At 42.2% G+C, this 22,005-nt stretch overlaps 1 protein-coding gene across 1 annotated transcript; it reads left to right on the plus strand.

Annotated features, from left to right (window-relative positions):
* Positions 14,304-14,951, plus strand: LOC109231489. Its single transcript, XM_019397149.1, has 2 exons — positions 14,304-14,614; positions 14,765-14,951. Exons 1-2 carry the CDS (start codon positions 14,304-14,306, stop codon positions 14,949-14,951), a joined length of 498 nt encoding a protein of 165 aa, XP_019252694.1.

Here is a 22,005-nt window from a genome sequence, read left to right on the forward strand (position 1 = left end):
GGGTCATTTTCAAGTCAAAAACCGGACTGGCCTCAATCTTAAACGGCCCAATTGTCTCCCCTAAACCATCTCCAAGCTTGCCCAAACCTTTAAAATCCGACCCAGTCCTTCTTAACGCCCAAATGACATTGTTTCATTCAAAGCAATCAGGGCCCTTCATCTCGTCTAATCCAACGGACGAGAACTCTTTTTTCTTTACAATAAAACTGTCCGAAAATCCCTCAAACCCTAGAATTCATCTTTCTCAACCCCTCTCTCACCTCAGCCGTCGCTGTCCACCGAAAATCGCCTGCGGCGATGGCGCCACCCCAAACACACCAAAAATCACACCCTACGCTCCTCATCCTCCCCTCTCCTCAAACCCCATAATCATTTCCTTAAAATCCTCACCCATCTTCTCCAATTTCGGATCTGAAAATCCTGAAAAACCTAAATCCTTTCTTTTCTAATTGCTCCTCGACCCCGGCCCGTTTGAACTCAAAACCTACATCAATTTATTGCTCTTGATGAGAGCAATTGATTGATGTTAGTCTCAGTTCATCCTACAACCATCGGAGTTTGTTTGGTTTATAGGAGTTTGGTCGGAGTTTCATCGCCAGTCCTCGGAAGACCAGTAGGTAATTCCTCTACTCTATTTCATTTTTCTTCTTTTCTTTTATTCTTTTTTTCTGTTGTTTTTCTTTTTAACCAAACGACCCTTCTGTTCCTTCTCAATTTCTTCTTCAGATTGTTTTCCCTAATAATTAAGAGATTTAATTACTCATTAATTTAGTGTAAACATATAACATTAGTTTAATTAATTTTAGATTAGAGTGGACAACTGGATTAGTTTACTTGTTAAATTAGGCGTTGGTTTTGTTTTGTTTCTGCTTTTGCATGATTTACTTATCAGTTAACTGCATGATTGTTTAGTTTAATTGTATGTGTTGGATTAATTGAATCAATTTTAATTAGTTCAGTAATCTAGTTTAGGTGAATTAGTCATTTGTTTCTATTTCATTTGATCTGTGATTTGGTTTTCAATAGTTTGATTGCTGATTTTGAATGTCAATAGGAATTAAGGGGGTTGAAAGGACAAACAGCAAAGGTTAAAGGGGTCAAAGGGATTTGGAAATTTAGGGAATCTGAGCTGTTTGTTTGGGGAAGTCTCTAGAAGGGACTAAAGTGCATATAAAACCAAAAATTAGATCAATTTGGGGGTAGAAAAAGGTAATTTTCAGAAGTTAAAGGTTTTAAAAAAATAGAGAAAATATCTGAAATTGGACAACTGTCTATTTTTCAGTTGAAAAAGATACCTCTCCTAAAATTTAGCTGACAGATTCCCTCACACTCCTCTGATTTTTCCTCTCATAAGAGCACATGCTCACATTCTATAAAGGGACTCCTCATCCTCTCATTTTACACACACTATTCCCTGCAAATTTCACCCACAAACATCCACTGGTTTCACAATGCAAAAACACTCTGAATTCTGTAGAACTCACACACAGACTCCCTCATCTTCAATGATTTTTTTTCAAAGAAAAAACTCAGAAAATTCCAACTTAAATACAGAAAACAAAAAGAAAGGGTAGATTCAAAGTTTGTTCTTAATCTCTGCTCAGTTGCTGTATATTTTCCTGGGTTTTCATAGCTATTTGAGTTGATTAGTCATTGTTTCTTGCTGCTGGTTCTGTTTCTATTGTGGTTGAACTTTCAACTTTGGAGTTCAAGTTCATTTGCTTGCTGTATTTGTTCTTGCTGCTGCTCTTTTTCCAGTTTTCAGAGGCTTATTTTCTTTTTTATTTTAATTATGCTGCTAGGTATGTAAATTTCCATTTATCATTTTTCATCTACTGATATGAGTAACACTGGCTATATTCGTGTCATGTTTATACTTAGCTTCTGCTTCATGAATTGTGATGCTCAATGGTTTCATTTGTACTATTTGCTGGTTTCTTACTATTGAAGTATTGTGCTAATAGATGTGCTTCACTATAAATCTTTTCAATCCCCTGATTGTATATGAAGTCTTCACAAAAGAAGGAAAGTTTTGAAATCATTTGGATCCTCACTGGATGCTTCATCTGTATTGATATGTGAGGGACAAGGTGCTGATTTGCAAACAGCTTTGTAGCTACCTTTGTAACTCAAGATTTATTTGAGAGGTTGTAACAGTCAAAGGAGCCCAGAATCATATTTCGCACTATTTTGGTATAATAAAGGGTTTTCATAAGCATAGTGCCATTGATAACAATATTTTAGTTTTCGGTAATGTTAAATTTGAGGATTACTTACTGATGAACGATTTGTATGAGTTTAGTTTGAAACGGTTTTGTAATAATTCATGAATTCAACTACTGTAATTAATAGCTATGGAGCAGGTTGTCTTTGTAATTTTAATCTCCAATTTAGCTTTACACATGATTTTCAATTTGAATGCATGATGTTCTTCTCAGATTGGCTTAACAGAGGTTACATAAAATGGGCCGAACTTGTAAATTGGCCCAGTTGGGAGTTGTTAGAGCAAGTCTGGACCTCAGGCTGTTGAGCCCGATGATTTGGCCCAAATCGTGTATCTGTTCAAAGCTAGTGTAGCTGTAGCCTTAATTTAGAATGTTAGAATATACTAGTATTGTTAATTTGAGTTGAGCTCAATAATCTTCTTGGCTAACCGTTAATTATTTTGTTAACAAAATTGGATTGATAATGTTGTGGTTTATGATTCATTCTTAAATGCCTTGGAAATGAAATTCCTTCTTGGATAGTTCAGAATACTTAAGAATGCATGGATTCTTATTTTTGTTAATTTAAAAGAATCGGTCGATTCCCATAGTGTATTTCCATAACATTTGAACATCACATGCAATATCGAACTTTAGGACAATCAAACCATGAATACTCGTAGTTTGCTTTAGGCGCGTAATTAAATGTGATGACCCGACCCGTCGTCTCATGTGTTACTGCTCCGTTTTTTCCGTTTATTGCTTCTTCACGTTTCGTTATCGGTATGTGGTGTGTGAGAGTTGATTTGGATTGGTTTTGATAAGAAATGAGACACTTAGTCTCTTTAAAGAAGGTTTGGTTTGGAAAAGTCAACCGAACGTTGACTTATTAGTTAGAAAGCTCGGATGTGAATTTCGGTGATTCGGTTAGCTTCGGGAGGTGAATTGTGACTTAGGAGTGCGATCGGAAGTGATTCTGGAGGTCCGGTGTAGAATTAGGCTTGAAATGGCGAAGGTTGAATTTTGGCGAATTCCGGTTGGTAGGTGAGATTTTGATCCGAGGGTCGGAATGGAATTCCGAGAGTTGCAGTAGCTTTGTTAGGTGATTTTGGATATGTGTGCAAAATTTCGGGTCATTCGGAGGTGTTTTGGTCGGGTTTTTGATCGAATGCGTAATTCGGAAGTTTTTAAGAAACTTAGGCTTGAATTCGATGTGATTTGATGGTTTTAGCGTTGTTTGATGTGTTTTGAGGATGAGAACAAGTTTGAATGAGGTGTTAGGATGTATGGGTGTTTTTGGTTGAGGTCCCGGGGGCCTCGGGGTGAATTCGGGTGGTTAAACGAGAGTTTTGAGGTGTATTGCAAGTCAGATTTTTGCTGTCATCTGGTGTTCCCGCTTCTGCGGAAATGGATCGCAGAAGCGGTACCGCAGAAGCGGGTATGTGGTCGCAGAAGCGATCATTGGCCGGCTAGGGAAATTCCGCAAAAGCGGAAGGTGGCTCGCACCAGCGGGTCCGCATAAGCGGACACTGTACCGCAGAAGCGGACTTGAGGGAACCGCAGAAGCGGTGGTTGAATCGCATAAGCGAATAGGCGGTTTTTAAGTGAAAACCCCTTAAGCGGATTTTTGGCCGCAGAAGCGGTCCCGCATAAGCGGTAGCGGGACCGCAGAAGCGAAATTCGCTGGTAACAGAAGGGTTTTAAATGTTAAATTTCATCCACGAGCAAGGGGTAGTTTTCACCATTTTTAAGCGACTTGGAGAGCTTTGGGCGAGGATTTTCGAGGGTTTTGACTGAGAATCAATTTGGAGGTAAGTCTCTTGGCCTAATTACTAGAGTTTATGGTAAATTTATCATAGAAATCAGTAGAATTTCATCAAAAACGGGTCAAGCTAGGGCTTGGAAAGCTGTGATGTAAAAATGGAATTTGGAGGGTCAAACGAGCTCCGATTTTGGTAAATTTTATATGTACGGACTCGTGGCGAGACGAGAAATCCGGTGATGTAAATTTCGTAATTTTTCGAGAAGTGGGCCCGGGGCTCGGGTTTTGCCAACTTCGTGAATTTTAGTGTTTTTCGAGTCTTTTCGATTGGATTATGTTTCTTTAGCCTATTGTAACGTATTCGTTGTGGTTTTAATCAGATTCGGCGTGCGAAGAGGTTGATTCGAATGGCAAAGGCATAGCGAGCTAGACTTGCGGCCGGCTTGAGGTGAGTAATAGATGTAGATGATGACCTGAGGGTTTGAAACCCCGGTATATCACATTGTGACGCAATATTGAGGCGAGACACGCACTCTAACGAGTGCGGGGTCGATTGTGACTGGATTAAAACATATAATAAATTAGATAACTAGGCCAATTATTAATAGTTGAGTGACCGTTCTAAAACCACGGAACTCGAGAGTGCCTCACACCTTCTCCGGGTTAATAGAATTCCTTACCCGGTTTTCTGGTTTCGCATACTTTAAACGAAGTCAAATTTCCTCGATTTTTGGGATTTAAAATAAACCGGTGACTTGGGATACCATAAATTATCCCAAGTGGCGATTCTAAATAAATGAATAATCCCATTTTGATTAATATCACTTTAATTGGAAAAACTTCCCTATCCCCTCGGGAAAAAGGAGGTGTGATAGCTTTGGCGACTCTGCCGGGGACAAGAACCCAGAATTTCTGGTTCACGGTTCAGAATTCGAGCTTAGAATAACTGTTATACTTGACTTTTATTTATTATCTGATTTTTACGTGTTTGAGCCTAATATGCTAAACGCTGCTTTTTACCGCTTTGATATTACTTGAACTGTATATAAACTGTTACGAAATCCTCTTCTCTCTGAGTCTTCTAAATCTTCTGGGAGCGTGCGCTTCGCGTGGCTTCTTTTTCTGTTAGAGTCATATCCCAATTTTAGAACGGGGTTTGGACAAGTTGCAAAGTCGGTGACGCTTCTGTATTCACGGTACGCTGTCCCCTCGGCTCGAGCTATCCGCTCGGGTAAGCCAGGTCTAGAACATTACACCCAGGTTTTAAACCTAGAATAACATAGACTCATGCCGGATCCCTAGTAGGTACGTTTGCTTGCATCACGTGCATTTGACTTTGGGAACTCAACACAGGGGTTAGGTCCATCTAGGACAGGTGTACCCAAAAATTAAAAGACCTTCCTGATGCATTTTTACGTGCTACCTATACATTTATTTTCTTCGGCTTGCATGTTGACTGGCTTCTAAATAGGAAAGAAAAACCAAGAAAAACCAAGATTGAGGTAAGAGAGAGAAATCACTCGTTTATGAAAATCCGGTATCCAAAATATCCCGAAACTCTGCCGAAAATTTGAAAAAAGAAAAGAAAAAGAAGAAAAGTCATTTAAAAATCGTATTTTCCTATTGCGTCAAAATTTACCGAACTACGCGGGTTTGATTCTCACAGGATGAGGGATACGTAGACAACCATCATCGAGTCTAGCCCTGCTTTTGCAAACATAACCAAAAATATGAAAAATGTTCTCATTTTGTCATAAATAAGTTAGGTGATGCTATTTTTGTCGAAATAGCCAGAAATGTCCCGACCGAATGCCGGAAGACTGTTTTTGCAAGAATAGCCGCCTATGGTCCTTTTTTCTAGTATTTGGCCATTTAGCAAACACAATTCTAAAATCTTCCCTTCCGAAGTGCTGAAGGGCCGTATTTGCAAAAGTAGTCGTGATTTATTTTAAATTAAAATCATATTTTGTTTGGTCAGTTTTCAAACGAAACTCACATGTTTTAACTAGTCACCCTAATTTAAATGTGCAGAATGAGCACTATTGAGAACCTACCTTTTTTAATCGTAGATGAAATTCCACTAGGACTACACATGTGGTGGAACGACCTGGGGGTAGTCGGCAAGTGTTCTGTGACAAATGCTTTAGGTGGGCTCACCGGTATTCTGAGAATTAAACCAATGGTTGATATAATTGAAGCTTTGATACCGTTTTGGGACCCGACACATAATGTTTTCCACTTCTCTGATTTTGAGCTGATCCCTACACTAGAGGAGATAGCATGTTATGCTGGTCTTGACGGGAATCAGGCATCGATGTCCAGTAGCACCAAGAACTGTAACCCCTTATAAGTTTTTAGACTTTCTGAGTATTAGCCGACAGGTTAAAGATGAAAATTTGGCTGGAGGATTCTGCACATTCCATTTCTTATACAACCGGTATGGGGACCCCCGCAAATTTGAGGCTCCGGACATTGGTTTGAGTCATCAGGGAAATAAAAACAAATGGGAAACACGCAGAGGTTTGGCCTTCATAGTGGCATTTTTAGGCACCCTGATATCCCTAAGGAGTGACGGACATATAGTACTGGGGCTTGCAGAAATGGCCGACTGTATGGTTAAAAAGGCTAATGGCACTATCATACTGATGATTCTCACATAAATTTATCGAGCTTTAATCGTTTGTCAATCTGGGACAAAGTTTTTATTAGGGTTGCATATTGCTTTTGTAAATGTGGCTGGTAGAACATCTTTGCCATCGCCCGGGGTACATGAACTACGGTCCGACCGGGCTCAATTGCATTGAAGAATATGGAAATCGGGCAAACGGTCATGAGTTACCAAAAGGTACAGAGGCATGGTTTGCGTATTTGGATTCTTTGACCGCAAATCAAATTGAGTGGACTTTCGGTTGGCTCCCGGTCAACGAGGCTATTTACATGTCTGCCAGAGTGTGCTTTTTTTAATTCATAGGTCTTCAGAGTATTCAGCCGTATGCTCCGCATCGGGTCCTATGCCAATTGGGCAGATTCCAAACAGTCCCTCATGATGAAGATTTGAGTCCACAGGTTATTGAACTATGCCCAAAAGCCGCATTCCCAGAATAAAAGGTTTGCCAAATTTGGCACCAATGTAGGTTTCTGGAGCCACAGACTCAAGTACGGGATTTGTCCACATGTGAAGTAGAATCTAACTACACGACCTGGTATGGTAAAAGGGTTCGAGTCAATCAAGAGCCAGAATAGCCCGCCAAAAGGCCCCATGTCCATCAATTCACCAATGGAGCGCGAGAACAGTAGGTTTGGTTAGCTAAAGAGTCGGGATACCGGATTACCATAAGCAAGCTAGAGGATCAAATCAAAAAACTCAAATTTGATAATAGTTTGCAGGCTGCTGAGGATGAAGGAGAAAAGAAAATGTTGGACCGAGAAAATGAAGCCCTCCCAGCTCAGATTTAGAAGATGAAAATAGCCGCTGAAAACCCAGCAAAAAGCGAAAAAGAGGACAAACTCATAAGCAATTTGAGGCGAAAAGTGCATGATTATGGGTTTGATCTGGCAAAGTCTGAGGATGAATTGACAAAAGCCCGGGCAAAGTTGGCAAAGAATGCAGAAGAAAGGACAAGGTTTGCTCAGTAGTTAAAGCAGATGTACGATGAAAGGATCACAATCTTAAGGAAAAAATTGACTAATCTCGAGAATGAAATGGTACAACAAGCAAAGGATTTTAAAATAGAGAGAGAGCATTGCTATACACTGATTTCCCGATTGAAAGAAGACATACAACAATTGCAAGACCAAAACCATACGGCCACGCAAGTGTTGCAGGCCCGGTCTCAGCAAATTGGATGCATACTCTAAGGAAAGGTTGTCATTAGAATGAGGATTAAAGAAATTGCTGATAATGTCGCAATGAAGTGCCATGAATGCGAAGATATGACCAGGTCCATGTTCTTCGCTGCTGTGATGGCCTTTGTCCGTCACGTGATGGATGATTTAGAGTACCTCCAAGAAGAGATTGCACGCAGGCCCCCGTCGAGACTGAGTGATGTCCCGCGGGCCCCGGAGTAGCATTAGATGCTCTTATGTATTCCTGATTTTCTTTTGGCTTTGAGTCTGTATTTCACCTTTTCGAGTCTGTTAGTCTTTTCCAAGTCTGTTTGTTTTTCTGTATGTCAGAGTCTTTGTAATAGAAAAACCCAAAAAGATTTTATTTAATGAAATATTAAAAACCCTAAATTTTCTTTTCTTTTATTTTACATTTATTCCATGAACTACGTAATGATCTGATTTATGCGGTGTCGTGATACGTAGGCAAGCCCCATCGAATTCGATCATAGCTATAGACAATCTGAAGAGAGAGAGAAAAGAAAAGGAAAAATTGAGAGAAATGAAAGAAAAAAGTGAAGAAATAAAAGAGCGAAAAACAACAAAAGTGGAAGAAAAAGAATCAAGACTTGAAATTTGAGAAAAGAGATTGTAAAAGCCCGGATGAAATACACATCCATTGCAAAACATTTAGAAACGTTTAACTGTTCAAATGCATTGCATCCCAAATATGCGATTCCTTATCTGTTAAATTTTTCAAACTACCGGTTTGTTGTGTGGCATTAGACAGGTCCTGTTTTAGGTGGTTGGTTTTGTGGTAGTCTGGCTTCCCATCCTTACTTCACAAGATCCAAAGGCAGTATTCCTATGGCTTTCGAAAGTCATCTACCGATTATTAATCCTTCAGAGGATAGCCCGGTATCGGTTATCCTAGTGTTAGAATCAGCAGCTGCTGAAGAAAACTGAATGTTGCGTTGTCGTATGTTAGAGATGTGGGACGCTTGGTCTAATAGCAAAGAACCGACCGATACAATCCCTGGATTCCCTGAACTGTTTCCCAGGGCAAGTGGAACCACCAATGTCCCTATTCCCGTAACCAATCCATTTATCCCATTTGGATACCCCCACCATATCAGTTAATTTCACCGGAATGCCTTCTAAAGTTCGCCCTCAGGCCCCATTTTCGGGAGTATCTTCTATGGTATTCACCGCACCACCAGTCTTCACTATGGCACAACAAACAGTGCCCAGACCATGCTTCGAGCCTCCAGCCTCCAGCCTTCACTTTTCAAGTACTACAATTTCAGCTGGACACAACTCATGTCACCCCAAACTCCTACCCTCAGCACCCACGATACGAGTCTCCAGTGGAACAGGAAAGAACGGAAAGAAACCCCAGCAAGAAGAAATGGCTCGAAAGATGAAAAGTCTCGAACAAAGTCTTAAGAACATGCAAGGCCCGAGTGGCCAAAAGAGTGTTTCGTACTCCGATCTGTGCATGTTTTCTCATGTTCATTTGCCCCTTGGTTTTGAAATGCCAAAATTCGAGAAATACGATGTGCATGGACACCCAATCGCTCATTTGAAAAGATATTGCAATCAGTTGAGAGGGGCAGAGGGAAAAGAAGAACTTTTGATGGCCTATTTCGAGGAGAGCCTGGCGGGAATCGCTTCTGAATGGTACATGTACAAGGAAATTATCCATTATCATGTGTGGGATGATTTGGCTTGAGATTTTGTTCGCCAATTTCAATATAATGTGGACATCCGCCCGATAGAAACTTTTTGTCCAATTTAAAAAGAAAACCACAGAAAGTTTCCGTGAATACGCTATCAAGTGGTATGAGAAAGCAGCCAGAGTGAAACCGCCAATGGATGAGGCAGAAATGGTAAATGTTTTCTTGCAGGCCCAAGAGGCCGATTACTTTCAGAACATGATGTCTGCCATGGGCAAGCCTTTTGCAGAAGCCATAAAGATTGGGGAGATGGTAGAAAATGGCCTATAAACTGGCCGAATCATAACTCAATATGCTTTAAGAGCCACTTCCCATGCTATCAAGAACAACTCGGGAGGTTCAGCAAATCGCAAGAAGAGGGAAGAAGGAGCCATGATGGCTTCAAGTTCGAGAAACTCTCGTCGATCCCGTGATTATTCTTGTTTGCCTTCCAGAACCCGCAACACTACTACCCTCATCAAGATGCAGCAACACCGTGGCACTGCCTCCCTATGCGGTGATGAATGCCCAACCCTACACACGACCATAGCAACATTACAACCAAAACTGAGCTCCACCTCCTAGAAATAACCATCCTTACCAAGCTCCATATAACCCCCGTCCACCACAGAACAACTACCAACATAATACACGCCCCCGTGAGCCTCCCAGGAAAAGCGATTTCACCCCTATTGGTGAGTCTTACTCTCGCCTATTTCTGAAGTTAGTCCAGATGGGTCTATTGCAACCTGTGTCTCCAAACAGGCAAAATCCGAAATCTCTGTCATATCGGCCCGACACCAAGTGTTCCTATCATTCAGGGGCAAAGGGACATGATGCGGAGAATTGTTGGACACTCAAGAGGGCCGTTGAGAATTTGATAGAACAAAAGCGAGTGGTGCTGAGTGACGAGGAAGTACCTAATGTGACTAACAACCTATTACTGGCTCACAACAACGGGCCGGTCATTGGGATGATCTCTGAGGACAAGGAATTCAATCCGTCTTTAAAATCTATCATTGCCATCGCCGATTCGGAAAATAGACCCAAAGCGGTGGCAAAACAAGCTAGAAATGAGAAGAATATCAATTCAATTCCTCAAGTTGTAGAAAATGCTGTGGAAACAAAGACAGGGGCAACACATGCTAAGGACGCCATTCTCTACATTCCTAGGGCCCCGAGGAAGGAACAACTCATGTTGAATGATCCCAAAAGATTTGAGCAAAAGAAAGTCACGCTGCATGTGCCAAAGATATATGTGCAAAAGGGGACTTATGTGGCATAGGGGCCGATATTTCACCAAGGCTGACTGAGTCCGTGGTTATCAGTCGTGCACCACGGAGCCCCATGAGAGACCTCACCGCAGTCCCCTGGAATTACAACAGAGCAGTGGTTACTTACAAAGGGAAAAAGGTTATGGGAGAGGTGAATGAAATGAACCAATCTGGGAGGTACCACAACCCGGAAGAGTTGAAGAAATCAAAACTAAACAAGGAGAAACGGCTTCCACCCAAGAAGCCTGTGAGCGCTGAAGAAGCAGAAGAGTTTTTCCAAAAAATGAAAACTTCGGAATATGCCATAATTGATCAACTCTGGAAGGCTCATTCCCAGGTGTTGCTTTTATCCCTATTGTTGAGCTCAAATGAACATCAGAAAGTACTCTTGAAAACATTGAACGAGGCATATGTCCCGATTGAAAGTTCAGTCAAAAAATTGGAAAGAATGGCTGAACAATTCTTCAAAGTCAACATGATTTCTTTTAGCCGTGATGACTTGCCCCCAGAGGGAGCCGCCCACAACAAAGCCCTTCACTGACTGTCAAATGCGAAGGTTATTATATGAAGAGGGTCGTGCTAGATGGTGGGTCTGGGTTCGACATTTGCCCTCTCTCAACGCTTTAGAGGATGGAAATTGGAACAGAAAGAATTCGACCAAACATTGTTTGTGTGTGCGCTTTTGATGGTGTCAAGCGAGATACAATAGGGGAAATTGGCTTGATTTTGACCATTGGTCCTGTGGATTTCGAAGTGACTTTCCTGGTTCTGAATATGGATATTTCATATAATTATCTCCTCGGAAGGCCATGGATTCATGCTGCAGGAGATGTACCTTCCACTCTCCACCAAATGATCAAGTTTGCACATGAAAACCAAGAAATTGTTGTCCATGGGGAGGATGAACAGTCCATTTACAGGGATCCCTCAGTCCCATGTCTCGAAGCTAGAGAAGGAAGCGAGCACATTATTTATCAAGCCTTTGAAATTGTGGTCGCCAACCAATGCGAAGAAGGGGCCCCGTTCCCTCAATCCTGCTTATCTAATGCCTCGGTCATGGTCGCCAGTGAAATGATTAAACATGGGTACAAGCCCGGAAAGGGGTTCGGGGTATCTCTACAAGGCATCACAGAGCCCATGTTTTGACCGCCAGTAAGAAGTTCTTCGGCATAGGTTTCCAAGCTACAAATGTTGACATAATATGGGCTGATGAGCACAAGAAAAATGGTTGGGTCCTGCCTCAACTCGTTCCGCATCTCGCCAAGTCATTTGTTAAACCCAAGTATGAAGAAGAAGAGTCCTTCACGGTCGAAGAGATCGAGGATATTTGTGAAGCCATGAAACAAATGCTGTATGAATCCCACATGGTCCAGCCGGGGGAAGGCACAAGCACTGCTGAGGTGCTGTACATGGGACCAAATGCCAAGCTTCAGAATTGGAAGGCTACCCCATTCCCTGTTAGGCCGGAGTCCTGGTAGTGTAGTCTTGCCATCTTTTCTACATTACAAGTTATTTCAGGGTGTAACTCGAATGTTTTTTATTGACTTTTGATTTTGATGTAAACCCTCCTATCTTAAAATTCAATGAAATGAAATCAATATTTCATCGTCAATGGATGTCTCCTTTTTCGTTATTCTAATTTTGTTATCTTTTTCTTTTCAGTTCTAATAATGCGGACTTAAATAACATGACATGCTTGCAGAATTCATGCCCAGATCCTAAAATGCTGTATAACTATGAAATAATAAATCAAGAACCAGAAGATGATGAAGATGAGACTTTTAGGAAAATAAATCGAGAACTGGAAAAATTTGAGAATAAGCCTAAACTAAACTTAAATGAAACCGAGCTAGTTAATTTGGTTAGCCTAGAAGAGGTCCAGGAAACCATGATAAGCATTCACGCCAATGAAAGAACTAGAGATGCATTGATCCAACTTTTGTTTGAATTCAACGATGTGTTTGCATGGTCCTATAATGATATACCAGGTCTGATTGTCGATTTGGTAGTGCATAAATTGCCAACTTATCCCGGTTATCCACCTATCCAACAAAAGCAAAGAAAGTTCAAAAGAGACATCAATGATAAGATCAAAGAATAAGTCACCAAACAATTGAAAGCTGGTGTGATATGAGTGGTCCGATACACCACATGGTTGGCTAATGTGGTCCCGGTACCGAAGAAATACGGGAAAACCCGAGTGTGTGTTGATTATCGGGATTTGAACAAAGCAAGCCCCAAGGACAACTTTCCATTGCCAAACATCCACATTCTTATTAACAACTGTGCCAAACATGAGATACAGTCTTTCGTGGATTGTTATGCTAGGTACCACCAGGTTCTGATGGATGAAGAAGACGCAGAAAAGACGACTTTCACCATACCTTAGGGCACTTACTGTTACAGGGTCATGCCATTTGGTTTGAAAAACGCCGGAGCAATTTACATGAGAGCTATGACTACCATCTTCCATGACATGATGCACCGGGAAATTTAGGTGTATGTGGATGATGTGATCATTAAATCCAGAACACAGGAAGACCATGTGCGAGATTTGAGAAAGTTCTTTGAGCGTCTGTGCAGGTATGACTTGAAATTTAACCCGGCTAAATGTGCATTTGGAGTTTCGTCTGGAAAACTTCTGGGGTTTATAGTCAGCTGGAGGGGTATCGAGTTAGATCCAACAAAGATAAAGTCTATTCCGGATTTGCCACCTCCGAAAAAACAAAAAGAGGTCATGAGTGTGCTAGGAAGATTGAATTACATCAGCAGGTTCATTGCTCAGCTAAATACCACGTGTGAGCCCATATTTAAGCTGTTGAAGAAAGATGCGCAATCAGATGGACGGATGAGTGTCAAGAAGCTTTCGACAAAATCAAAGAATATCTGTCGAATCCGCTAGTGTTGGTTCCACCCGAGCCTAGGAGACCTTTGTTTTTGTACCTGACAGTCTTGGAAAATTCTTTCGGCTGTGTCCTAGGGCAACAAGATATGACCGGGAAGATAGAGCAAGCCATATACTATCTGAGCAAAAAGTTCACTAGTTACGAAGCCAAGTATACTTTGTTGGAAAGAACTTCATGCGCCCTAACTTGGGTCGCCTAGAAGCTTAGACATTATCTGTTGGCCTACACTACATATCTCATAACCAGAATGGATCCTTTGAAGTACATATTCCAAAAACCAATGCCCACGGGAAGGTTATCAAAATGGCAAATCGTGCTCACTGAGTTTGACATTGTCTATGTCACCTGCACGGCAATAAAAGCTCAAGCTTGACAGATCATCTAGCTGAGAACCCAATTGATGATGAATACCAACCCCTGAGTACTTACTTTCCGGACGAGGAAGTAAATTCAGTTGAAGTAATTCCAGAAGACACCAATGCTTGGAAAATGTTCTTTGATGGAGCTGTAAATGCAAAAAGGTGTCGGGATTGGGGCAATTTTGATTTCGCCCACCGGTCAGGATTACCCCGCCACAGCCCGACTTCGGTTCTTCTGTACAAACAACACCGCTGAATATGAAGCCTGTATTATGGGTATGGCAGTTGACATCTGACTTGATTATGCGGCAAGCTTCAGGTGAATGGGAAACTCGAGACAACAAGCTTATCCCATACAGAAAACATGTGAAAGATCTTAGAAAACGGTTCAAGTCCGTCGAGTTCAGTTATATTCCTCAATTCCACAATGAGTTAGCTGATGCACTAGCTACTTTGGCCTCAATGCTGCCGTATCCGGGCAATGTCCATATTGACCCGCTGGAAATCCAAATTCGAGAAAGACATGGTTATTGCAATGCAGTTGTAATAGAACTAGATATTCAACCATGGTATCATGATATCAAAAGGTTTTTGAAAACAAAGGAATATCCCGAGCAAGCCAGTGGAGACCAAAAGAGAACCATTAGAAGGCTCGCCAGCAGTTTCTTCTTGAGCGGAGAAGTCTTGTACAAATGAACTCCAGATTTGAATCTTTTGAGGTGCGTAGATTCTCAGGAGACTGGAAAGATCATGAATGAAGTGCATTCAGGAGTATATGGGCCCCGCATGAACCGATATGTCCTTGCAAAGAAAATCCTTCGGGCAGTTATTACTGGAAGACCATGGAAAAGGATTGCTTCAGTTTTGTCCGGAAGTGCCAATATTGTCACATACATGGTGACCTGATTCATGCACCGCCTTTAGAGTTGCATCATGTGTCAGCACCTTGGCCATTCGTTTCCTGGGGTATGGATGTCATTGGGCGAATCGAGCCGAAAGCTTCAAATGGGACAAATTCATCTTGGTTGCCATTGATTGTTTCACAAAGTGGGTTGAAGCAGTCACTTTCAAAGCCGTCACCAAGAAAGCAGTGGTGGACTTCGTGCATTCCAACATTATTTGTCGCTTTGGTATTCCTAAAACTATCATTACAGACAATGCTACAAATCTGAATAGCCACTTGATGAAGGAGGTATGCGAACAATTTAAGATTGCGCATCGTAACTCTACTCCTTATCGACCCAAATCTAATGGCATTGTTGAAGCTGCAAACAAGAATATCAAGAAGATCCTCAAGAAAATGCTTCAAAGTTCTAGATAGTGGCATAAAAAGTTGCCGTTTGCATTATTGGGATATCGCACAACCGTGCGCACATCAGCTGGGGCCATACCCTATTTATTATTTTACGACACTAAAGACGTAATACCTGCAGAAGTTGAAATTCCCTCTCTTCGAATCATTGTTGAAGCTGAGATCGAGGATGATGAATGGGTCAAGACCCAGTTGGAATAATTAACTATGATTGATGAAAAGAGGATGATCGCAGTTTGTCACAGGCTGCTGTATCAACAAAGAATGGCCCGTGCCTACAACAAGAAAGTGCGGCCTAGAAATTCTAAAGAGGGGCAACTCGTTCTGAGATGTATTTTCCCGCATCACGAGGAAGCAAAGGAAAATTTGCTCCAAATTGGAAAGGTCCGTACATTGGATGAAAACTATTGCCGAACGGAGTGCTGTATTTGGGAGACATCGAAGGAAATGATCCCGAAACAGCTGTCAATGCAGATGCGGTCAAAAGGTACTATGTTTGACCCTTTTACGCGATTTTAATGCTCTTTGATTGGGATGACGAAGGCTTTTATTCCCGCTACCTAAACACTACCAACCTTGCAAACCCTTTGAGTCGGTTCCCTTGTCCTCTTATTACCCTCTTTGGAAGCAGGAAATTGTTATGAAAAGTACAAAAAAGAAGAAGAAAGAAGTAAAAAAACAGAAAACAAAACAAAACAAAATAAAAGAGAAAAAACAAAAATCAAAAAACAAAATTCTTTGAACTACGTTCGACTTGATTCCGAAAGAATACATAGGCAACCTCTCTCTGGGGTTCAGTCACACTAAAATAAAAATCCAAATTTCCCCAATAGTGAAACTGGGGCAAATGTTATAATGGTTTGGCGATGATTTCACCGAAAGGTTCCAAAGTTGTAACTCAATCCAAATTCGTTTTACCCAAATCCTTTTCAAGTCCTTCTGATCGATGGGAAAAGAGATTCAAATGGGAGGATACAGTTACTTGGATCCTTTGCCACCAAATGAGAGAAATAAAATGAGAGAGTCTTATCGGTGAAAACCCTCACGGACACCGTAAAGCGATGGTAAGTAGAGAAATTGAAAATGAAAGAGTCTTGTTAGTGAAAACTCATAAAGAGAAATATAAGGCGACGGAGAGAGGAGAAATAAGAGAGGCCATCTGGTGAAAACTCACAAAAAGCACCACTGATCGAAAAGAGGATCCCCACGACCATCGGTATCAACAGAATGTTGGCAAGGTTTCTCAATTTTGAGGTATAAGTTATGATGAATTTTTGAGAGTTGGACGGTTTACACAGATTAGGCATCCAGTCCAAGAGGCATGTCATGTTCATTGGAGTCCGCACGCACTCCAGATAAGTCCTTATTTCCTTTCCTCGAAAGGCATACCTCTCGTCTAAGTTCATTTGTCCATTTCATTGTCTGTTTTTCTTTGAATCCCTTTTGATCTAATTCTGTATTGAAGCTAAGACAAAGAAAGGATGGCAAGAATAATTTACAGGGCTTTTGTTTGACATTAGCCAATATTCAAGAAGGCACCCAGCCTCAGCAAGTGCATCGAGTCGACTTCGACTGGCCATGATGGACGATGCTTTGAAATCAAAAACTCCTGAAAAAAAAGGAAATCAAAGTCAAATGCCCACAAAGACAAAATAATGTTGAAAAAGGTTAAGTACCATGTGATTAACCATCATGGTAAGGTTCTGGAAAAGCCAAGTTCTCCAGGGCCAGAAATGAAATAGGTCCTCAAGGAACAAGCAAGCAGTTGAGATCTTCATCAAAGAAGTCGGGCCGAGATCAAGCGAATGAAATGCCCAAGGCCACAAAACCAACCACTGTTTCAAACTGACAAATTGTTCTTTGTTTGAAAAACAGAAAACATGTGTAATTAAGAGTAACCTTGTAAGAAGAAGGTGCAACCAAAAAGAAACTACGCAAGGGCTAGAAATAGCTTCACAGCAACAACTTCAAAAAGGGAAGTCTTCTCCAAAATTCTTTTCCGCATTTACTCATCTCTGAAATATAAAAAAAAGAAAGAAGAAATGATGATGAAAATGATAAAAAAACAAAAAAAAAGACGAGAGAAAGAAAACAAAGAAAATTCAAAATCATGGTAGTATGGGATCTCCAATCCCTAGCTGCGGTTTTTCCAACATAGGGTCTCCATTCCCTAGTTGATGCCAGCATAGGGTTCCCACTCCATAGTTGATGCCAACATAGGGTCACCACTCCCTAGTTGATGCCAACATAGGGTCTCCACTCTCTAGTTGATGCCAATATAACTTGATGCCAACATAGGGTGACCACTCCCTAGTTGATGCCAGCATAGGGTCTCCACTCCCTAGTTGATGATTTTCCAACATATGGTCTCCAATCCCGAGTTGATTTTATTTTAGACATAGGGTCTCCATTCCCTAGTTGATGCCAACATAGGGCCTCCACTCCCTAGTTGATGCCAACATAACTTGATGCCTATATAGGGTCACCACTCCCTAGTTGATGCCAACATAGGGTCTCCACTCCCTAGTTGATTCCAATATAACTTGATGCCAACACAGGGTCACCACTCCTTAGTTGATGCCAGCATAGGGTCTCCACTACCTAGTTGATGATTTTCCAACATAGGGTCTCCAATCTCTAGTTGATTTTATTTTAGACATAGGGTCTCAACTCCCTAGTTGATGCCAACATAACTTGATGCCAACATAGGGTCACCACTCCCTAGTTGATGCCAACATACGTTCACCACTCCCTAGTTGATGCAAACATAACTTGATGCCAACATAGGGTCACCGCTCCCTAGTTGATGCCAACATAGGGTCTCCACTCCCTAGTTGATGATTTTCCAACATAGGGTCTCCAATACCTAGTTGATTTTATTTTAGACATATGGTCTCCACTCCATAGTCGCTTTTTCCAACATAGGGTCTCCATTCCCTAGTTGATGCCAACATAGGGTCTCCACTCCCTAGTTGATGCCAACATATCTTGATGCCAACATAAGTTGATGCCAATATAGGGTCACCACTCCCTAGTTGATGATTCCAACATATGGTCTCCAATCCCTTAGGGTATCCACTCCCTGGTCGCTTTTACAACATAGGGTCTCCACTCCCTAGTTTATTTAATTTTTTTAGATATAGGGTGTTTACCGTGAAAATGGTAATAACAATTAAATTTGATTTTGGGACTCTAAAAACACGTGATCTATTGTTATGCTGGTTGTTAAGCAGTTGATGCTATGTGTATGAGACTTAGAAATGAAATAATAGTTAAGGATAGAGTGATAATCAAGCCGATAGGCTGAGAATTGGGGCCTCGAGCTTGTCGATTCGGGGGCCTCGAGGTCGATTACAGAGCTCGGCTGCGAGCTATCGAGGGTGATCGGAGTATGACTAACAGTTATAATAAAATCAACGAAGGCTCTTTATAGCCAATGATTAGCAATAAACGATGAACAATGATGAAGATGATAAATGAAAGCAATAATATCAAGAGAAAGTGTTAGAGAGTAGAGAGAATATTCTTGTATATTTCGTATGGAGCAACTGAAGCAACAGGGGTTTACAAAGTGACAAGGATCCCCTTTATATAGGAGGGGAATCCCATTATAGTACAACATGCATTAATTATAAAGATATGGAGATGGGACAATTAGATGACACAAGGCTCTGTCCGTACTAGCTGCGTGCCTTGGGAACTCCCCATTTCTACCATTACCGCGATCATTACTACTCTGAGGTCAGGTTTCGACGATCCTCGAGGGAGGATACTCGGCCGCTACCTCGAGCCTTCGAGGTGATCTCCTGAGGCGCCTCGATGATGAGAAATTGGACCCTCCGATTTCACCGTATACAGATTGTCCCCGCATTTCTTAGAGAGGAGTGATAAGAAACGATTTTGACACCCAATTCTTCGGACTTTCTGTGATGATGTCACGTTAATGATATCACGCTTATGACATAAGCCTTCACGATAACAGGGGCATCCCATGGACTTGTCTTTTCAGCGTCATTCAATGCGCTTCCAATTCCCATTCTTCAAAGTGACAATATCGCCGTCGGTTTAGTTTCGATAACGCATTTATTGCACCTGTCGATCCGTCTTTCAAAGGCATTGATGGCATTGTTGGCCATACTATATCCCCCTATAAATGGGGGCCTTCCGGTACTATCTTTTTATCTAAGTGCCTTTCAACATCTATCCTTTCTTCTCTTCTCACTATCCTCCTCCATTACTATCCACCATATGTGGGGTCGACGACCTTAAGGTTGCATGACCGCGTTCTCATCAGCCGCGCTATGGCCTTCTGCCTGGGCTTTCCCTCGCCAATCAAGACTATACTGTCTTGTTGATGTTGTTGTTGTTGTTATTATGGTTATTACTGCTGTCATCGTTGGTTCGAGGTGAAGAAAGGGGGGTCGACTTCTTCCGACTTAGAAGGACGTTTGGACTCTACACCGCTGCTCGGGAGAGTGTTCGGACTATACACCGCTGCTCACTCTCCTACCCTGTCCTGGTGTGGCACTTCATCCCTTGGTTTTTTCCCAAGGGATAAAATGGAATAACTGGCAGTTAAACTTGCACGGCACGATGTCCCAGAATGTGGACTCGGAGCATCCGTGCAAGTAGGGTTGATGCCCGCCGAATCTTCAACCTCTGTCTTCGGCGGGCTATGTCTTTTTTTGCTTCTTCTACATCACTTTTCTCTTCTTCATCTTCCCACTTTCCTCTTCTTCATCTTCGCCCTCAGAGATATTATTCGGGAGGACCGAGATGAAACCCCAGAGGAGGTGGCGGTCGAAGATATTGCCGCCGAGGATGCATGCCCGAGGAGATGATGCTTGAAGATGCTGCTGCCGAGGAAGCAACCTTGAGAGTAGGCTAGGCTCTAGGCTTTTACTATACGTGTACCTTTTCACTTCTTTGTTTCTGTGTAAGGACCCTTCGTGGGCTTTTGTAATCATATGTAAGGACCCCTCATGGGCTTTTGTAATTGAATGCTTATGAATGAAAAATGTTCCTTTAATTTGTCTCTGATGCATACTATTTTCCCTTTAGTTATGCTTGTGTAGACTCCAGGTGCATGACCCCATCGGTTGGTGCAAATATCGAGCCCGGGTTGGACTGATAAACTCGGGTCGTCGGGACCCCGACTTCAAGTCGAAAGAGAGTAGGGATCGAACCCCTAAATTGATACTTAGCCTATAGACACTGCGATAATCTTCGAGGGGGGATTCGTTCGGAATCTTCAAGAATGGAGACTGCCTTTAGGATTTTGAGAGCAGTCCCCGTGTGAGGACTAACTTGGGGCGTCTAGAAACTTGTCTCGAACTTAGTGTATATAGCCTTAAGGCGTTGTAGACAGATCCTGAACGAGGGTTTACCCAAATTTAGATGGTACCCCGGGACCAAGCCTGTGTGGGTGGAGCTTAAATGCTTATTTCCTTGGAGCCTAACTCCTTTTTGACGAAAGTCCCCGAGGTTGGGTACCACCTCGAGGCTTGCAATAATGTCATTGGCTTCCTGGAGCCTAACCTTTTTCTGGTGGAGGTCTTCGAGGTCGGGTACCACCTCGGGACTTACGATGATGTCGTTGGCTTCTTAAAGCCTAACTTCTTTTGATGGAGGTCCTCGAAGTCGGGTACCACCTCGGGACTGGCAATGATGCCGTTGGCTTCTTAAAGCCTAATTCCCTTTTGATGGAGGTCCTCGAGGTCGGGTACCACCTCGGGACTGGCGATGATGCCGTTGGCTTCTTAAAGCCTAACTTCTTTTTGATGGAGGTCCTCGAGGTAGGGTACCACCTCGGGACTGGTGATGATGCCGTTGGCTTATTAGGCAGGCGGGTCGCTATCGTTTCTTTACATATATAGCGTTGCTTCCACTCTTTTGGAGATCCTACCTTTTTAGATAGTTATCCTCCCGTTTTGTCGTTGAGACCTTCATTACCTTAGCACTAAAGTATTTGTGCAGGTTCCTGCTTCAGTTCTCTAGTCTCGCCATAGCCATGACTGTTACATCGCGGTCTGTCCGGCAGATAGGAGAGTGTTTCGCTCCCGATGCTCAGGATCAACGAGGGTATACCTTGAGGGTCATTTCTTTGATAGGAGATGAGCACCTTGAGTTAGTGAGGAGAGACTGCGGATGGGGGGAGAGAGTAGTATTACAGACACTTTCCCCGGATGAGGGCATCTCGGATCATGTTGATGGATTCCTGAATGTGTACACGTATCCTTTCATACTGGGCCCCTTGATAGGGTTGTGCTCGACTTCAGTTTAAAGTATCGGGTTACCTTAGCACAGATACACCCGTTGTTTTGGCGAATAGTGTTGATGATGAGGTTCTTTGCGGAGAAGGCGGGGCTTGAATTCGCGCTCAGTCATCTTATTAGGCTGTACCGACCCTTTCACCACCGAGGTCTGCTAACCTTGCAGTGCTGGTTAACCACGCCCTTCGTTTTTGACGATGAGGAAGATGGAGATTGGGAGTGGATAAGTCGATTCCTCCGGGTCCGAACGGCTGACGTTATCCCCGTGGAACTTATGCCATTCCCCGAGGAATGGAACTATACACATAAGTGGTACATCCCGTGCCTTCCCAATTTTTTTATGGTGGAGGCTAGTCTTGTAATCGTGTTTTTTCCC

Source organism: Nicotiana attenuata, chromosome 8 (assembly GCF_001879085.1).
Source record: "Nicotiana attenuata strain UT chromosome 8, NIATTr2, whole genome shotgun sequence".
Classification (NCBI taxonomy): Eukaryota; Viridiplantae; Streptophyta; class Magnoliopsida; order Solanales; family Solanaceae; genus Nicotiana; species Nicotiana attenuata.